This window comes from Cydia pomonella, chromosome 20 (genome assembly GCF_033807575.1).
Source record: "Cydia pomonella isolate Wapato2018A chromosome 20, ilCydPomo1, whole genome shotgun sequence".
Lineage (NCBI taxonomy): Eukaryota > Metazoa > Arthropoda > Insecta > Lepidoptera > Tortricidae > Cydia > Cydia pomonella.
This window is the reverse complement of record NC_084722.1, coordinates 4,560,584-4,579,463: the sequence shown is the minus strand read 5'-3', so window position 1 is coordinate 4,579,463 and position 18,880 is coordinate 4,560,584. Positions and strand designations below refer to the sequence as shown.

General features: G+C 37.8%; 1 protein-coding gene and 1 long non-coding RNA gene across 2 annotated transcripts in view; one reads left to right on the top strand and one right to left on the bottom strand.

Moving 5' to 3' along the window:
- Positions 1–18,862, bottom strand: part of LOC133529071 (phosphatidylinositol 4-kinase alpha) — a 70,150-nt gene extending 51,288 nt beyond the window's left edge. The window contains exons 1-11 of the mRNA XM_061866689.1: positions 18,396–18,862; positions 17,310–17,520; positions 13,176–13,391; positions 12,159–12,655; positions 11,743–11,856; positions 10,963–11,140; positions 8,840–8,940; positions 8,510–8,660; positions 1,606–1,801; positions 1,052–1,162; positions 24–197 (exon numbers count right to left, since the gene is read on the bottom strand). Coding sequence (XP_061722673.1) covers positions 24–197; positions 1,052–1,162; positions 1,606–1,801; positions 8,510–8,660; positions 8,840–8,940; positions 10,963–11,140; positions 11,743–11,856; positions 12,159–12,655; positions 13,176–13,391; positions 17,310–17,520; positions 18,396–18,485 — 2,039 coding nt within the window. The 5' untranslated portion in view covers positions 18,486–18,862. The remainder of the gene's footprint in view (positions 1–23; positions 198–1,051; positions 1,163–1,605; positions 1,802–8,509; positions 8,661–8,839; positions 8,941–10,962; positions 11,141–11,742; positions 11,857–12,158; positions 12,656–13,175; positions 13,392–17,309; positions 17,521–18,395) is intronic.
- Positions 14,177–16,447, top strand: LOC133529073 (uncharacterized). The gene is made up of 3 exons (XR_009801095.1): positions 14,177–15,652; positions 15,896–15,917; positions 16,345–16,447. It is a non-coding gene; the product is annotated as an uncharacterized LOC133529073 (long non-coding RNA).
- Positions 18,863–18,880: the final 18 nt, after the last annotated feature.

The window sequence follows — 18,880 nt, the reverse complement described above, 5'->3', positions numbered from 1 at the left end:
GAGTGTACCCTAAATAGACGTACCTGTACTGCTTGCGGTCGTCGGTGTGGTGGTAGGCGGCGGAGGCGGCCTCCACGGTGATGACGGTGAACATGCGCATGATCTCGTCGTGCGCCGGGCCCGCGGGGCTGGCCAGCGCCATGCAGCCCAGCTGGTCCACTATCAGCGTGTCCAGGGATGATGGGGCGCGGCATAATCTGGATAAAATAAATCATTTTCAGCACACTTGCTCGAAAAAGATCTTATTTCATGTAGGTGTACTAAAGGTTCCCGCGGGAGTTATGGCTTGTGAAGAAAGCCATACCCCTTGGGAGTAATTTTATTAACTTAATAGCCGTTTAAAATATTTTTACACAATTTTCAATCGTGGCTGAATACCAGATAGGTCTGTGCCTTCGATGCCTAACCTATCAAACAATGACAAAATGGCGGACGAATAAATAAATAAATAAATATTATAGGACATTATTACACAAATTGACTAAGTCCCACAGTAAGCTCAATAAGGCTTGTATTGAGGGTACTTAGACAAGGATATATATAATATATAAATATTTATAAATACTTAAATACATAGAAAACACCCATGACTCAGGAACAAATATCCATGCTCATCACACGAATACATGCCCTTACCAGGATTTGAACCCGGGACCATCAGCTTCGTAAATGTTTGAAATTTATTTATTTCTTCGTAAGTGAGGGATAAGAATATTGCAAAATCTTTTCACTTACCCTTACCCTCGTTGCACAATGTACTATTACGACTCGCTTCGAAGGAATTTGTACCTTCTATACATAGTTTTAGTCCATAATTTCATATTTGATCTAGTAAGACACGCCTATTATTTTGATGAGAATCTTACACTTGTTTCGGAACGAGGTGTCAACCGATATGTTTTCATGACAGGTGACATAGGCCACACTTTTAACCGACTTTGAACGTGCGAATAGGATGCAGTGTGCCATGAGCCTACACTCATAATATCTCAATCTCAATAAGTCTCAAAATCGTATGACCAGGGTCAACGTGAAATTGTTGATTCCATACCTCTGTTGGAAGAACTGAAGAACCGTGTCCGTAGTCTTCGGCGTGTCTTTTAACGCCACTGCCACGTGGCCCAACATTATCACTATGTTGGTGCTTATCAATGATGATTCACTGTAAATAAAAAAATAAAAACATTATGAATCACATACATACGGTGCCTACTATGTATCACGTTATCGGGTCAACAAAGATAATCAACATTCTACTGTGTAATTAAATTTAAAAGGGCGTTTTTAGGTTGGCAAACTTAAACCCTGATAATTGACGGGTTAATCCAATACCTAACGTACAATAAATGAATTGTTATGGAGATTAAATGGAAATGTTTGTCAATGTTAGTCATTTATTATATGTATTTTTGTTACCATTCTTCTCTATATAATAATATCTAGAGGGTTTATTTACCATTGTATACCCCACATTACAGTTCCATAGCAAATTGTGCAATCAACCTAACCAGAATATTCTTTTATAACTGGTCGTAGCTATGGAGATTTCTAGATTTGATCTACTTTTAGTGTGATCGAGATAGGTGAATATTGTGTCTCGCTCACCTGTCACTAGTCTCAGCTGTGAATAGTCTGTTACTGACGGAACCCACGAGAGCAGGCACACAGAAGGGGTCCACAGTAAGTGCCGCCTCTAAGGCAACGCAAAGGTTCTCTATGGCCGCGTCTCGAAGCTTCTCGAAAGGCGTAGATTTGACCGGGACCCCGTTCTCCGTCATGCCTTGCAGCTCTTTACCTTGTACTGAAATTGGATTGAATTAGGAAAAGAAGATTGGTCAAACTGAGGCTAATCCAGAGTGGGAAGCAGTCGCTCTTCTTCACTTTAATAGTAATCTGAGGTGAATAGTCGAATAAGTGTATAAACATTATGTTGTGTTTTAATCCCAATTTTAGATACATGGTACAGTGTTATTTTAAAATAGCTTTTGCCCGCGAGTGCGTTTGAGTAGAGTTAGTATTTCCATTTCACTTTCATAGTAAATACCATCCCACTTTTCACTCCCTTAAGGGAGAAGAATTATCCTATATCCTTCCCCAATAAGTCCTAGCTTAAGTTAGATAACAGACAGACAGACAAACAGACCTAGTTACCTTTCGCATTTAGAATAAATTTATAGTTTTAAAAACACTAGAAAACACGCTTATGATACGATATTCCATCATGTATTGCCAGTGCCAATCTTCCGACTTCATCACCAGACCTTGAAACCTAATCGTGGTCAAAGTTTATTACAAGACTTTTGTAACAAATCCAAACACAGCTATGATACGATTTTACATCATGAAGTTCCAGTTCATATCTTCCGGCTCCATCATCAGATCAGTTCGACAGTACCATATTATTGCATTGTCATCAGAACTACATACAGCTGCTAATTTTCATGACGGTACGATCCGTGGAAGATGGTTAAATTAGTTACCTTAGATTCCATTACATAGTTACATACAGGTCGACCTAATAAAAGCGTGTTAATATTAGTATGGATGTATAATCGCCTTGGGGAAACTTTGGAGAAAATAATAGTTTGTGTTGCGTTTTGAAACAGATGTTTCTCTAGAATTATGTATTTTAGATGTACTTAGTTTGTAAATGCAAGCAAAATGGATAAGTGTGGCAGCGGGATAAGTGTGGCTGGCCTTCATATTGGAGCCTGAATGTGTAATACAGTTGTTTTAGTGTTTGCTTATTGCGACTTCATACATTTGCTACTTGCGTTTTGTGACAAATATATGAATTAGGGACCCGTCCACCCCTTCCCAGAAAAAAGCCTTTAAATAGCCTAGTCGTTTATCGAATAGCCCCAACGATTGGCTTTCCCTTTGAATTGCTTACCCGTTTATTTGACTTAGCTCTAGGAAGGGGTATCCCTTTCAGAAATACCGCTAACATAAAAGGGTATGTATGCCCTTCCTAATTCAAAAAAATATGACATCAGTGCTGTCAACGCGCTAGACATCCAGTCCTTCACTTTAAACATAATTAAGCAATATTTGATTCTAATTTTACGAAGAAAAAGTTGAAAATGGCATAAGCGTTATAATTTACAATCGATACCCCTTCAAGAGGTTAGCGCTTAGGAACGGGTGCTGAATCAGCTTACTCGTATTCTGAAGCGCTTAAAAGCCAAATGAAAGGGTTTTAGTTAGCAACGGCTTTGGTAAGCAAAGCCTTACGAAATACCCCTCGAAGGGGATACCGGACCGGTCCCTGATATGAATTCACAATAAACATTAATCTATGTGTAATAAACAGACCCCAATGTGAAGATCAACTACACTTATCCCATAGTCACACATACCCATATTGACTCTACCTATTTCCCACAAGTTCATTAGTGAAAATATGTAAAGTAACATACGGCAAGTATCACAAAAAATATCTGGATTAGCATCAGTTTGAACAGCCCTTCGCGTAAATTAAATAAAACATTAATATTAACTACTAATACCTGCTAGCCTCGAATCTACAGAGTTAGCTTTAATAAGAAAGAAGAATTTCATTAAGAAATCAAAATATAAGTATAGATAATTGTGAAATCTGTGCTTAACATAATGATGTGGGAAGCATACTGTGCTGTTTAGACTACCAAGCAAGTAATAGCCGAGATAATATTTGAAATGGGATGAATTGGACTAAGAGAAATCCACCGTGACGCAAAATATGCACAATTGAAAAACACTCAATGAATTGCACTTAGTTTTACGGATCATTGTTGAAATTAGACCTTTTAAAAGTATATTTGACGACTACTTTTCCATACAAACGTAGTTTCTTCTCTGAATATTGACATTATGGAAAATATTTTTACCTAATTTTGTGTATATTAAACATAGCCCTATCGTTCAACTTTTTTGGATTTTTTGATTACTATAAGAGTTGTAGCGAAAACCAAATTTCATACAAATTTTTAAATGCTTCTAACTCTAAGGGCCTCTTGCACCATTCCATTAACCTGGGGTTAACTGATTGAGTTGAGTTAACGATTTCACCGGTTATCCCCGTGTTAGTGGGACGGTTTGGGGCGCTTGATCATTAAAAAATCGCAAAAATCAAACGAAGGGGCAACATTTTCAATAATGTTAGTACATATTAAGACAGGAAAATTTGGCAAAAAAAAAAAAGGCGATTTTGCGCGATCGTCCCCTTTTATCTTAAGGTTCTTTCGCCGGCGCGGTTTTCTGTCATGAATCAATGATTCATTAATTGTATTAGGTGTGTAAACATTACGTACAGTCAAGGTATTAAATTTCGACACGGACAAAGTGCCAATATTTATGCATAACAACCCTTTGAACGCCAAGAGCCACTAAAGTGGTCGTGTGCTGACTGTTGTCGTGCCTACCACGCCAACGACCACTCAAGGGGTCATGGCAGACGCTGTCAAAGCAATTTTACTGTTGACAGATAAGGTTTAAATTCGTTTCTCACTAGTTGAGATGTTGGCGTCTATGCCACATTTCGATGCGAGAGAGAAAGCGGTCAAAAGGTAATGTATGGGAATTATTTACATTTACATCGTGCCGCTCGATGCCGGGCGGTACGAACGGTAGTTTATGCGGCACGATCAAAATGTACAGACTTGAATGTACCTGACCGCGTAGCCAACGTGTCAATTGTTAACGCTCCGTAGCGAACGAAACGCAACTGTCACTGTCGCACTAATATGGAAGAGTGATAGAGAGAGATGACTACGTTAGGCTACCGATTGTGACGTTGCCTACGCGGCCTGGTTTGGACGACAGCGGCAGCCACCGCCCGCCATGTGCGTCCAGTCCGCAACCTTATACCGTTCAAGAAATAGGTACTCAGATTTACACACGTAAGTTTTACTTACGTAAGCATTGTCGTCAAGCTCACCATACTTATTAACCTATCGAATGAGCCAATGCTTTTATGGATACTGGAAAGCGATATGTAAACATACTACATACCTATACGAGGCCTGGACGTTAGTGAGATGACGATATGAGTTGTGCTGGTGTCCGACTTTATTACCTTAAGTTCATATTAGCCTCACTGGAGCACTGTTCACTCTGAGTACTGATAAAGTTGGTCACAATATACCAGAGACATATCATTATTCTAATAACACCATAAGAACGTTCTTGACTTGATCTAAAAGCAAGTATCACTGCCGCGTCGATCTGTTCGCACACAACCCCCTTTTTCCTACTGTCGTTCTCATCTACCCTCTCAACTTCCCTCAAAAAATCCCAATAACCTAGAAGCGGTTACTTAAGTTAAACGTGACTACTAGCGCCATCTACTCCATGACGTTGGCTAATATTAGCTGGTTCGCAATACGTTCGCGACACTCCCGCCCAGAAAGAAAATGCTACTCTTAATTGAAATTAGATGTCTATAGGCAAACATATAAATAAATCAACAATCAGATAATAAGAACACTTGTGAATAACGATGTGTTTTAGTCATCCATTCTCGAACCGCATGGTTCACCCTTTGCGTCGTGAATCGGCACGGCCTGAGACTTTGTGCAATTTCTGATGACGTTACAGAAATGTGCTGAGACACTGCGTTTCTGAGATCGATCCAATCGTGCATCTGGTCTGAGTTGAGTTGTGATTGTGAGTGATCTGTCTTGAGCTGATAAAGAACAGGATTCTGAGTCTGGTCTGAGCATTCATTAATGTTTGTGCTGAGCCAACTAATAACAGGATCCTAAGACTGATCTGAATACTGATCAATTTCCGTGCTAAACTGATTGAAAGCAGGATCCTGAAACTGGTGTGAGCGTCCATCGATGTCTGAGCTGAGCTGAGTGGGATCACGGCTGCCACCTGTCATATTTGGTCCATTACTGGTCTCTCCGTCAACCCATGACCAATGTTATTTCCTACACTCCCGCGCGTACGATTCTAGATTGCTCCGAGCAGTCCCTAGTTGCAATTTAGGTCACGAGAAGAGACCGCGTCATGCGGCCCATGTGTCAGAGAGTGGCAATGCGATCTGATATCAAATATCGGTATTGTTAAACAGTGAGAGCTCCGTTCGCGATAGGTCTATCCCATCTGTAACTACCATCTGTGATTCGCTCTGTCACTTTGTCACTTTGCTCTTTTGACATCGTTATTAACATAATAACTATTACTACAGCAGACGTAAACAACTGTAACTGTTTTGAACACTGCGACGACCGCGTGAACGAAAACAACATACGTTTTTATATGCAATGATAGTTACCACACAGACAAATGCGGCCGTCTTATCCGAACGGGTGTATGTAACCTAAATTCCCACTACTTCTCTTTACTGAATATTACTCGCAGTAATCTACTATGTTAAGTATTCGCTTTAAATCTATTCGCTTATCCATTAAGGCCACTGTTGACATGTCCATCTCTGGGTGCACCCACTTCATGTCCGGCAGCCCTCCCCAGCCAAGGGAGAATCACGCTATTTTTATATAATCACAAATCAGAATGTAAAATAGAATCTATCTACAACTCGACCACACTCCTTTTTTTTATGCTAATTGGACATTCAACAGACTTGTCAAATCAGGCTCCCACTTCGAACCGTCAAATCCAAAACAAGTGATGTGATATTCAAGGCACCTTTTCTTACCGTTCATTTCGATTTATCATGCAGATATTGAGTCAAAATGAACTCTGTTTGTTTGTTTGCAAAGTGGTTTTTATTCTTCTTATCATTCTCTGGTGCGTTTATATCGCGCTTGTGTGAAATAATCTAGTTTAAATATGTTGGGACAGTCAAGTTGTCAGCAACTGTTTTAAAAGTATTATATCGCGTCCGTGATTTTATTCACGTCGATTTACGCATAAACATTTTTATCACATCAATCAGTGACAAATACTGGGTCTAAAATATAAAAAATATAAATGAATCCTTTTAAATATTTATATCTTTCAAAACCATCACTTGAAATTCCATTCCACTGCCTATTGCTGCTTTAGGGCTAATTAACACACTGTTTTCAAAGATTAAAGAGAGCTTTTTAATTCAGATTACCCTTTGTCGCAAAATATTAATAATCGTGAAAGTATAGTATTTAGATATCTGCTTTTTATAAACTATAATATCAAAGAGCAAGAATGTTCAGTTAAAATGTAGGTACTCAATTGCTTATGTGCTCAGGTGAACCACTAACATTCGCCTGCTGAATACCTTTTTGGAAGAAAAGGGTTACATAAATATGAGCTTCATGGTTGAAATAAAACATTAAATTGAATTAAATAGACCAAATAATGCAGCTCTTTAGTTGTACGCGCGTAAATAAATTGACTTTTCATCTGTTAGAGAGAAACATATGTTACTTTTGATGATGATAACAGTACATGTGAATAAAAATTCCCAGCATGCTCCACCATGTCGTCAAGCTCACCATACTTATTAACCTATCGAATGAGCCAATGCTTTTATGGATACTGGAAAGCGATATGTAAACATACTACATACCTATACGAGGCCTGGACGTTAGTGAGATGACGATATGAGTTGTGCTGGTGTCCGACTTTATTACCTTAAGTTCATATTAGCCTCACTGGAGCACTGTTCACTCTGAGTACTGATAAAGTTGGTCACAATATACCAGAGACATATCATTATTCTAATAACACCATAAGAACGTTCTTGACTTGATCTAAAAGCAAGTATCACTGCCGCGTCGATCTGTTCGCACACAACCCCCTTTTTCCTACTGTCGTTCTCATCTACCCTCTCAACTTCCCTCAAAAAATCCCAATAACCTAGAAGCGGTTACTTAAGTTAAACGTGACTACTAGCGCCATCTACTCCATGACGTTGGCTAATATTAGCTGGTTCGCAATACGTTCGCGACAAGCATATAGTGCAGCAGCTAATTGTTAGAATGAGAGTTAAGACGCCATGAGTTCAGGCCGCAGCTCGCTAACCACTGAGCGGACAGCTGCTCATGCCCGGGATCGCGAATATCATTGTTATTAAATAGTTATTTTTTAGTAATTTTAACAAAAAAGTAATAAATAAATATTTGGGGACAATCTTACACAAATCTACTTAGCCCCAAACTAAGCAAAGCTTGTATTATTAGGCGGCGACATACATAAGTATATAGATAAATACATACTTACATAATCAATACTTAATCGATGAATTTGATCAATAATGAAATTGCGGATTTTAAGAGCAATTTTTGTATTTTTAGCCTTTATGCAAAAATTGTTACATATTGTTAATGGCGTATATTAGACCTATGTTAGTGATTTTTTTCTATCGAGCAAAAGTTTTTCAATCAGGTTTCGGATAGATGAAGTTACTAGGGAAAGACCTCAAGGTTACTCAAAGCTAAGATTTTTTTTTACTCTGCTGGTTGAGCCCACCGCAGCTTAAACAAAACTTATTTCCAATTACGTAAGTAAAATTTACACGCGTAAATCACTACGCTTGATAATAGTTGATATATATCACAAAATTACAGATTAATCTTACATGTAACTTTCATATGTTCCTTTCCCGTCTTTTCCAGCTCTAACTTGTGCAGTTTAAATAATATCGGCGAGGGAGTGACGAGGAAGTCCCTGAGGCAATATATCGAAGTGTTCGCGATCGTGGGGAATTTCGTTGCGAGTTTACCAAGTCCCTGTAAAGAAAATTATAAGTTTTTATAAGAGTATATGCCTCTGATGGTTATGTGTTTTCTCTTTATCTAACAAACACACATTTTAAACTGACAGATAAGAACAAAAGAATTGAAACTACACATAGGCTAAAAATACGTTCACAGGGATTTTTATTGCGGCATACGAGAAATATACTTACTTCAAGACAGACCATGAGAAGAGGCATATGCGCCAGTATCAATTTATGATTGTGATTCGAGTTTATCTTCTCAGTCAGACGGCCACACAATGAATCGGCACCTAAAATTAATAAACAAAGATAAATTATTACTGTACAATCGATCAGAACAAAACTGGGAAATGTATGAAATGTTAGTAATCACTGCACTAATGAATTAACTAAATATGAAGCATTTTGATGAAACAATAGGACTTTGGATCAAACTATTAGTAGGTGTTCAAATCGAACAATTTAAATCAAAGTTTCAACCGACTCTCAATTTTATAGCTACACTACGTTTTTTAACACGAGAAAAAACTCCACAAAAGAAACTTGCACTTTAAGACACTTTTCGCAGTGCCCAATAAAAAACACTGCTCACGTCTATGGAGTTATTTTTATGGACCTGACCTTTATCCCTTTTAAAGGGTTTTATATAAGGCTTAGCTCACGGAATCCTTGCTCAACTCAATAACTCATTTACTTTGATTTCAAAGCCATTATCAAAAAAATCACCCATTCAATTAATCGCTATTCCTTACTAAACACGTATTCCTTGTGTAATAGTTAGTTAAAAGTTACCCTTTCAACATATAAGAAGCCAAAATTAAGTCTTATCTTTTTCCCAAACCACATCTTACTTGCTACCGAAACGAGCGATCTTCTCTTAATAAGTGCATAAATGGTTTTTTAATTTATTTCATTAGGTTTACCTTTGATAAGGAATAACCATATAGATGGGTTATCATCATATTATCAGGAAATAGTTGGCTTCTTAATGGGTTACCCTTAGTAAATGGGCGTACAGACAGTTGCAAAATTACATGGAAACATTATAAATAATATAAATGGAATTCGTTCATAAAGTTGGCATACATTTTTGCGGCTGAGTTTACATTAAAAACGTAAAAGGTCGGGTCCTTTTTCTAATGCTAAAAAAGTAGTATAAATAGTTAAGCTTCATCATGCAGGTGTTAGCTCCGTCAGGGCTCGGGGTCACTCTAAAACCCACGAATGTACCTATTAATATGGTTAGAGCGTTTATAAGAGCCGGCACTCCACACTCCTCATCCACTGGAAATATATAACGACATATACATAAATAAGATTAAGTATAATATAAGCGATTCGAGAAGCTTCGATGCCTTCGATTTTGGTAACATAGATTATACATTTATAAAATACTATATTTACTTGATAAAATATTAAAATCTAGTGGTGAACATAGTACAGATGTATTGCATAATTGTTTTCCATCGTATTTTCTCGGAAACGTTCGTATTTGTCATGCTACTTCAGTCAACCTCAGTACTTTTTGTACCGAAACTGATTGAAATAGCAAGACACGTTCGTATGTTTCCGTGAAAATACGATGGATACAAGTAATATTTGTCACGTAGTGTTTAGTCGAAATATCGCTCTTAATTTTCTATCCCTTCCAAGGATCCTTCATGTATTAGTCTATCTTTTATACATTATATAAGTAGTAGTATTTAACTATTTATATATTTATAATATTATTTGACTTCACGTTTAATTTTTTCCTTATTATTTTTTCCTGCACCAACATACACAAATGTCTCTGTTTGACCCAATGGTTGACTGGTAGAGAATGCCTTTTGGCATTAAGTTCGCCATTTATTTTGTACATTTTTCTTTGTGTGCAATAAAGTTTAAATAAATAAATAATAAATAAATAATCCTCAACCGAGGCAACGACCGAAATTTCGACTAAAAATTAAGTGGGTAATGGTTTCATCACCTCATCACTAGTGGCCCAAAGCAGCAGGTCGTCGCGCGCGAATTTTGACATGACGTTGACCTTGAACTTGTTTACGGTAGCGAAGTTGATCTCTGTCTTCTTTTTCTTATGCGTCGTGATGCGACTGCAGCTCTGTCTCTCTCTCTCTCTAACGCATGAGTCTATCTACCTACCTGTTCTATCGCCAATGGCCCACACCAGTAGATCGACGCACGCGGAGTTCAGACGTTGACCTTGAACTTGTTGACGGTGGCAAAGTTGGTCTCTCTGTCTTCTTTCTCGGAGGCGTCGTGATGCGATTGTAGCGATCTCTCTCTAACGCATGAGTCATATGATATACCTGTCTCATCACCAATGGCCCAGACGAGTAGATCGACGCACGCGGAGTTCGCCATGACGTTGACCTTGAACTTGTTGACGGTAGCGAAGTTGCTCTCTCGGTCTTCCTTTTCGGAGGCGTCATGATGGCGCGATTGCAGCTCGGTTTGCCCGCTTAAGAACAGGCATTTTACGAATTCCTGCACAGATAATGAGAAATTTGGAATTTAGTACGGGTAAACGGCCCATACGGCTTGCATAGATTCTATTTATCCAGGGACAAGAGATGGAAGTGGAAAGTGGTTCTACCTACTATGTACCCTCTATTTATCCCTGGATTTCATTATTTTTTATAAACACGGTTACAGTTATAACTATACTGCATATGGGTAGTTAGACCGTGACACTACACGCAAGTTCATATAAACTCCATAGCTGGCTACTGATTTGACAATTCGAAAAAGGAAGCTGATTTTAACATCCCTATACTCAGTATCCCCTCAACAGGGAGCGTGTTCATAGTCAAAGTGTTTATTTGTAAAACATAAGTGAAACCGTTACAGTGGTGAATAGAATTAGCAATTTGTTATTACTAGGTTTTGCCTTTTGGCGTACAAAAGTCCTTAAAATAATTTATACAATTTGAAGTGATTTTTGAAGTTTTGTTATGACTTTTCCAAATGTTACATAGAATTATACAAATGACTAAGTAAGTATATTTAACAATCATGTTGTATGCAATACAACCAGCACTTTATGTACTATTTACATTAAGTGTGCAATATGAATATAGTACACTTACTTGCACATCTTTGGTGAAGGGTCCGGGTAGATCTTTCTGGTGCTGTAGTATCTCTCTCAGCAGAGTCACCATGACTAGGTTCAGCGTCTCGGAGAACGACTTGTACGGGAAAACCTGTTAAAAATTAAACTATATTTTATAGTATATTTTCTATAGATGTGCCATACGCGTGTGCATATGAGGGAAAGAACATACGCAATGCGACAAACTTAAAAACACGTTAAAGGTTTCCCGACAACATACCCAAAACCAACCTACGTAATTTGGTCGGGTTCATTGTTATCCACCATAAAAACGGTGGGCAACAAAAAATTGATATTTTCATTCACTCATTCGTTCCATTCGTGTCAGCTCTTGTGAATTGACCTTGGGATATTCTTAAACACTGAAACATGCATGAATACATGAAACAGTACCTGTATCTGCCCAGCCGCGTATATATCATCCGCCTCTTCATCCAAAAACGCCAGCAAATCTTTGGTCAGCAACTTCTTCGCATACGACAGAATGTTCTGCAGATATCTCACATAGAACTGAACATTTATTCTCCTCTCTGGAGACTCGGAGAACCTCATGTACGGGAACTGATTGAAACTGGACCCAAACTTATGGAAGAAGTAAGTCGTAGGGTCGTAGGGGACAGAATGGTAACTGTTGAGAGATCCTCTTTTTAAGGTTCCATCGACTGTATCGTTCCCGTTTTCCATGATATGCTCTACAGGGTTGAGATTCCCTGATAGAGATCTGGGTATGATCGGTCGGAATTGGTTGAATTTCCTCTTTTTGTCTAGCGTGGAGTATTCAAAGTTGGGTTCAGGCTCTTTGTTTTTGACTGGGCTGGGCGGTTGGGGGAAAAGGCGGCAGAGGAGAGGGGGGTCGATGGTAGCGAAGCGGCCCATGGATCTCGCGAGACCTGGAAAAATATGATTTTTAGGAATGATGTACAGTATTACACATTTAAGTCGCTTAACGACTAGGCTAGTTATGACCACTTGTCACTTACAAATGACATGAAATTAAAATAATATATAATAGCAATCAGAACTTGAGTGATACTCGCTGGAAGCGACACGTTATCCCATTCAAAGGGTTTTTAGTTTTTCATAAAGCTTAACTATGTTAATCAAAGTCTATTTAAATTGTTTTAGAAAACTTGTATCAGCTTAACCCATTCTTTTTATTTTTAGTTTTATGGTATTAGCGAAGATGATATTATATCATTACTTATGAAAGAGAAATCATCATCATCATCATTTTAGCCTCCATTCGCCGACTGCTGAGCATAGGCCTTTCTTCGTGTACGCCACTTATCCTGGTCCTGGGCTAGTCGCATCCAGAAGTGCCCCGCGATTTTTCGAATGTCATTCACCCAACGAGGCAACAAAAGAAAGAAGAAAGAGAAATATAAGCTCTAAAGTGTAAACATAACAAACCTATAAGCACAGGTATAGTCCCCTTGCACAGCTGCAGTTTGGATACACTGCCACTATAGTCTCTGGTCTGATGGCACTCCAGAATTACTTGGGTAAGGCTCGCCATCAGCTCGATCTGCGCCGTGATGATTTCCTCTCGCAGCGAGGGCTGTTTCGTGGCCAAGTCGGATAGAAGCGTGTTCAGACAGAAGCTAAACTTCTCTGACATGGGGATCCCTGTTGGAAAAAAGTCACATGATATTCTTGAATTAATGAGTATGAGTTTCTGTGGCACAGCCTAGTGCAAAAATATTTTCTATAGTTCATAGGTATCTACAGATACAGATCTCGGCGAATTAAGAACTAAGGGAAATTATTTTGAGTAAGTTGTATAGGTATGCACCCTATTATTACACATGACTTTACTGAATATTAGTCCGCGTCACATTTATTCTCTAAACTATTTTTTCTTCAGAAACAAATTCTACACTAACATTTGTGTAAAAGGTGAAGTCTATTACAAACATCTCTTCTTCTCTCTATTCTCAGCAAAAATAGAAACAAACTAAAAATACCAAACGCCAAATTAGCCATGTATAGAAACGGGCCCCATTTCGTATGTATCCGAGTCGTAAACAAAATACCCGATGCGATCAAATTGGAACCAAATGAAAAACAGTTTCACAAAAAATTAAAAACTTTTCTCATACATAAATGCTACTACTCAGTGGAGGAGTTCCTAAATGATGAAACCTAGTCGCATTATAAGAGAAGGTCACTATCAAAATTTGTCATTAATCAAACATTGCCATTCAATTTAACTTTTGCTTTGACTCATTTTTAATTTTACCTACATTAATTCAAATACTACATAATAATAGCATGCATAGCCTGTAATTTAGTATTAAGCTAGATATAAGACAATTTGTGTGCCCTGACAGGGTGTCATGGAAGCTTACTGTATAACTGTAATAACATCTTATGTACATGACTTTACAAATAAATATCTAATCTAAAAATGCGTCCACTGCTGAACATATGCCTCTTTCATGGATTTCCATGTTGTTCTGTAATCGGCGGTTCTATGCCAGGTCGGCCCTGCCGTCTTTCTGATATCGTCCGACCATCTGGCTCGTGGTTTTCCGTCACCTCGGCTTCCCAGTCGAGGTCTCCAGAACAGTACTCGCTGGCCCCATCGGTCATCATCCCTGCGACATATATGGCCGGCCCATTCCCACTTCAGCTGCGCAATTCTTTTGGCGATGTCGGTAACTTTTGTGAGTTGGCGAATGTCCACCACATTCTGAATTCTGTCTTGAATGGATATCCCGAGCATCACGCGCTCCAAAGCTCTCTGTGCGACTTTTAACTGGCGGACCCTTCCGACAGTCAACGTCCATGTCTCGCATGCGTAGGACATTACTGGGAGGACGCATTGATTATAAACCCTGGTTTTCAGTGTGCGGGATTTTGGACCTGAAAACATCGCCCAACTTAACTTGCCAAATGCGCCCTATCCCAACTGAATGCGCCTACTAATTTCAGCATCCAAGGGGTTACCGTCTAGCGTTATTTTCTGACCCAAATATACATAATCGCTTACTCTCGCCATCGTTTTGCCTTCCAATGAAATGGTTGCCTTTCCAGCAATGCTCATCAGCTTTGTTTTTTCCATGTCCATTTTTAGACCAACTTGCATCGATGCCTGGCTTAGAGCATTTGTTCGAAATCATCAGGTGTCTCTGCGAGTAGAACGATGTCGTCAGCAAACCGTAGGTGGTATAAGTACTTTCCATCTATTTTGATACCTATGCCGTCCCAGTTGCGGTGTTTAAATACGTCTTCTAGTGCACTTGTGAAAAGCTTTGGAGATATTACGTCACCTTTGGAGATATTACAAACATAATACCTACTAATGTGCAGATTTAAAATATCTGTGCATATTTTTTTACAGTAAATTCCATTGAGGGCTAATTAAGATAGATATAAAATAAAAAAACAACACAATTGCTAAAGGACATAATACATAAACGAAGTATTACAATCAACGTCAAATGCATATATCCATTTTATACTTTATTATAATGGTATAAAGTCTAAAATTGGAAACACGAGATTGATGTCGTCAGAGGCCCTACCGCGAACAACGAAGTTCGCAAATTGCGGGCATCTCTTTCTTTTACTCCAGTAAAAGCGTAATTAGAGTGACAGGGAACGGTGCCCGCGATTTGCGAACTTCGGTGTTCGCGGTAGGCCCTCTAAACCCAGTCATATAGTTCGTGTCATCCATGATGATGCGCAGATTTGTCAAATCTAACCTTTAATAAAATAATATTACGAGTGAAGGCACGCATCGTCGTGAATGACACGATCTATAACACCTGTTCAAATTCAGGGGGTATAAAAGATGTGAAACATGTTGGTATGACTAACTATTCGAGTTAATTAACTACACAATGTTGTACAAATTTATGCTCTTGGTGGTGCTTTTTATTTTGGTAAGTTTTTTTTTTCAATATTAAATACTATAATCCACTATTAAATAGCAATTCGCAATCCCTTATGCCTTATGAAGGGTGTTGCTGCAAAACCATTAATTACAAAAAGTACAAAAAAAAAACAATCTTGTTTTGGTACCACTATGGTTCACTATGGCAAAATTATAACTCTCCCGACATAAACTGATAATGATAGATAACCAATATCATTATAAATATTAATTATATTATTTTTTATTTCAGAGTACCCAAATAACTTTTCTGAGTAAGTACCTAGAATAACATATATAATGAAATTATTTCTGCACCAATTTAATGATAAAGCCGAACAGTGGGAGGTCTACAGACCGATTTATTAAAGGTCATAGAATACACAAATAACACTGAATAATTATAGTTTTATGGTGTCAATTGAAGTAAGATGAGAGGAACATAATTTTAGGTTAATATTCGTTAATACGCCTGTGTGGACCCCACAGAGTGAGGATACGCGCGAGGCAATTTCCTCGCACTCACTACGGCCAGTGTAGACGTGCCTCGGCCGAGGCGGCGCGCTCAGGCGAAGAAAATGCCTAATTATTATGAACGGAATACAAAATAAATAAATGTTTCAATGGTTTATTTTACCCCCAAGAGATCCTCCTGCCCCTGTATTCCTTTTTTCCTACCTGACCTGAACATTTTCTGTTTAGATGCTGCCCCAGCCTCACATTACCACAATGCATTCCAATCTGCAGTGGAGTTTCCAGTTTGTACCATATAAAAACTATGTGTAATAAATAATTTCAACATTTCTATATGGCATTTTTATATTTTTATTGTCACCATATCACCCTAAGACATTACTTCTACAATCAATGTGACTATTTTCATTCATACATTCATTTATGTATTCCTTTATAAAACATAGTTTTACATGTCAATCACATTATTTCTTATTTAAAACTATTTATACCTAAGTACATAACATAACATCAGTGTATATATAATATTAGGTATAAGATATGTCAGATGGGTACAATTATTATTATTATTTTTTATTAAATATTATTTATAGCTTTCTCTTTAAATATATTTAACATTAATAATGTGTACTTGTATAAACAACCCTATGATGATGGATAAAACCCTATACCCTATGTCCTTCAGGGGCCCCAAACTATTTTCATACCAAATTACATCTAAATCATAGAGAAATATATATCATAGAATAAGAAGTAATAGAGTGCTCACTCCATACATCAGTTTTGGTACCAAAATGCTTATTATTTTCGCAGTCGACATCTAGCATTGAGTAGCGGAACTCTCAGTACTGCTACACAACAATAAATATCGTGGCAAACAAAAGTCTAATGCTCAACGATTTTCCGCTAATATTATAACTCCTACGCTTACTGCCGTGCATGATGTTGATGAGCTAACAGACAGAGTTACTTTTACATTTGTAATATGGAAATAAAATCTATGTTTGCCACTAAACCATGCCAGAAAGCTGTAAGTCAAATGTAAGCCTTTTATGCAGTTATTACATTCCATATTTATGTTCAGTGCCCGAGACAGCTTGGTTCATTGTTGCTGCAATATAAATATGGAACAGATGTTCCATGTCAGTTTGTACAGATGTACAGACTTTTCAAATACAAAAAAAACTACTTACGGTCCCCACTCTTTATCCGGCACACCGGTTCCTCAAACTGAGCCGTAGTGAGGCACTTTAGCACCTTCAGAAAGTACGGATGCAGCTTATCCTGGTGCTGCATTCCGCTCTGCAAGTAGTACAGCCCTAGGGCTATGCAGGCCTCCATGCTGCGGGTTGTTACTACGAGAGTTGAGCTTGCTTGTGGGCATAGCATGAACAAGGTGTTTACCTGTAAGATAGCAACAAGTTATACTATGGAAATGAATATAAGAGCTGTTGATCATTTAAGCGCTAATTGGTGCTATGAAGTGCATAGTATATATGCTTTAGTTTTTTTGAAGTATTACTCAGAGCCAGAAGTACTTTTGGCCTAATTAATTTTTCAACTGACTCATAAAACTTGTATTCATAGACAGTTGTGGGGACACTTAGGTTTTGTTTTATTATTAATCAAATGTATGAAGAGAAATAACCAGAAATTAAAAGTAAGAATATTTTCTGTGTCTTTACATCAAAACATCAATAAATATTTCAATACCTCATTATAAATTTTACTAACCATCTATATTTTGGTTAGCTTTAAAAAATATAAATTTTTCCAAAATTCCAAAACTTATGGACAACATAATTGGTATTAGCCAGACGTTTTAGCCTGAACAATTTTTGAGTAAAAAAATAAGCATGTAATAAATCAACCTTTAATAAAAATAAATGTACAAGAACCAGTCTGTCAGTCAAGGAACTGTGGCAGGTGAAGGCGTCAACAAAATGATATTTTACAAATTTTATGAATACATAAATGGATTTTAGAAGATAAAATAACAGCAACAGTTACTTTTCACTTGTATGTTCATAAAGTTCATATCAGAACAGAAATGATGAGGTTTTGATGAGATCATAACAAACATATCAAAGAAATACGTCAGCCGTTGTAATTGACTACCTAGTCACATCACAGACCCTTTTTTAAGGTAAGCATTTGTTTATCAAGAATTGGTCAAAGTTCAACCAACTATTCATTAAAAAAAAAGCATTACATTAAGTGTGTCCTTGTTAAATAGGGATTTCGCAAAATCCTATTACTCAAGATATGAATCGACATACTTTTTCCCATGGTGTCGGCTGTATGTTGGACAAACAGCGAGCCAGATGTTGCACGGTCTGCTTAAAGAATTCGTTTTCGTCCATCGACATAGTTTATGTTGTTATTGTACCAATCATTTTTTATTTAAATAATAAGTTAGTCACTTTTTGGTCGCCCATCAACACAGGCTGGGCTGACATTGACAGTTGGTCGCGGGGCTGCCAGAGTAAGTCAGTCATTGATTTTCAAACTAGTGAAGATTACTTTTCGAAGTTCGCGTTAGGCCAAGAGTTTGCAAGTAAGTGGAGCAAAATAGCGTGGGCTAATACAAGTAGTGTTCTATTTTATTGTTTTACACAGGGCTTGAAAGCCAAGCTTGAAAGTATATTAATACAATAATATTAATAAATAAATAACATTCGTATGCTGCTCCGCGCAGCCTTCGCCAAATTCACCGCAAGTAACTGGATGAGCTCATGTGGATTGAGCATACTGTTCACGCGTG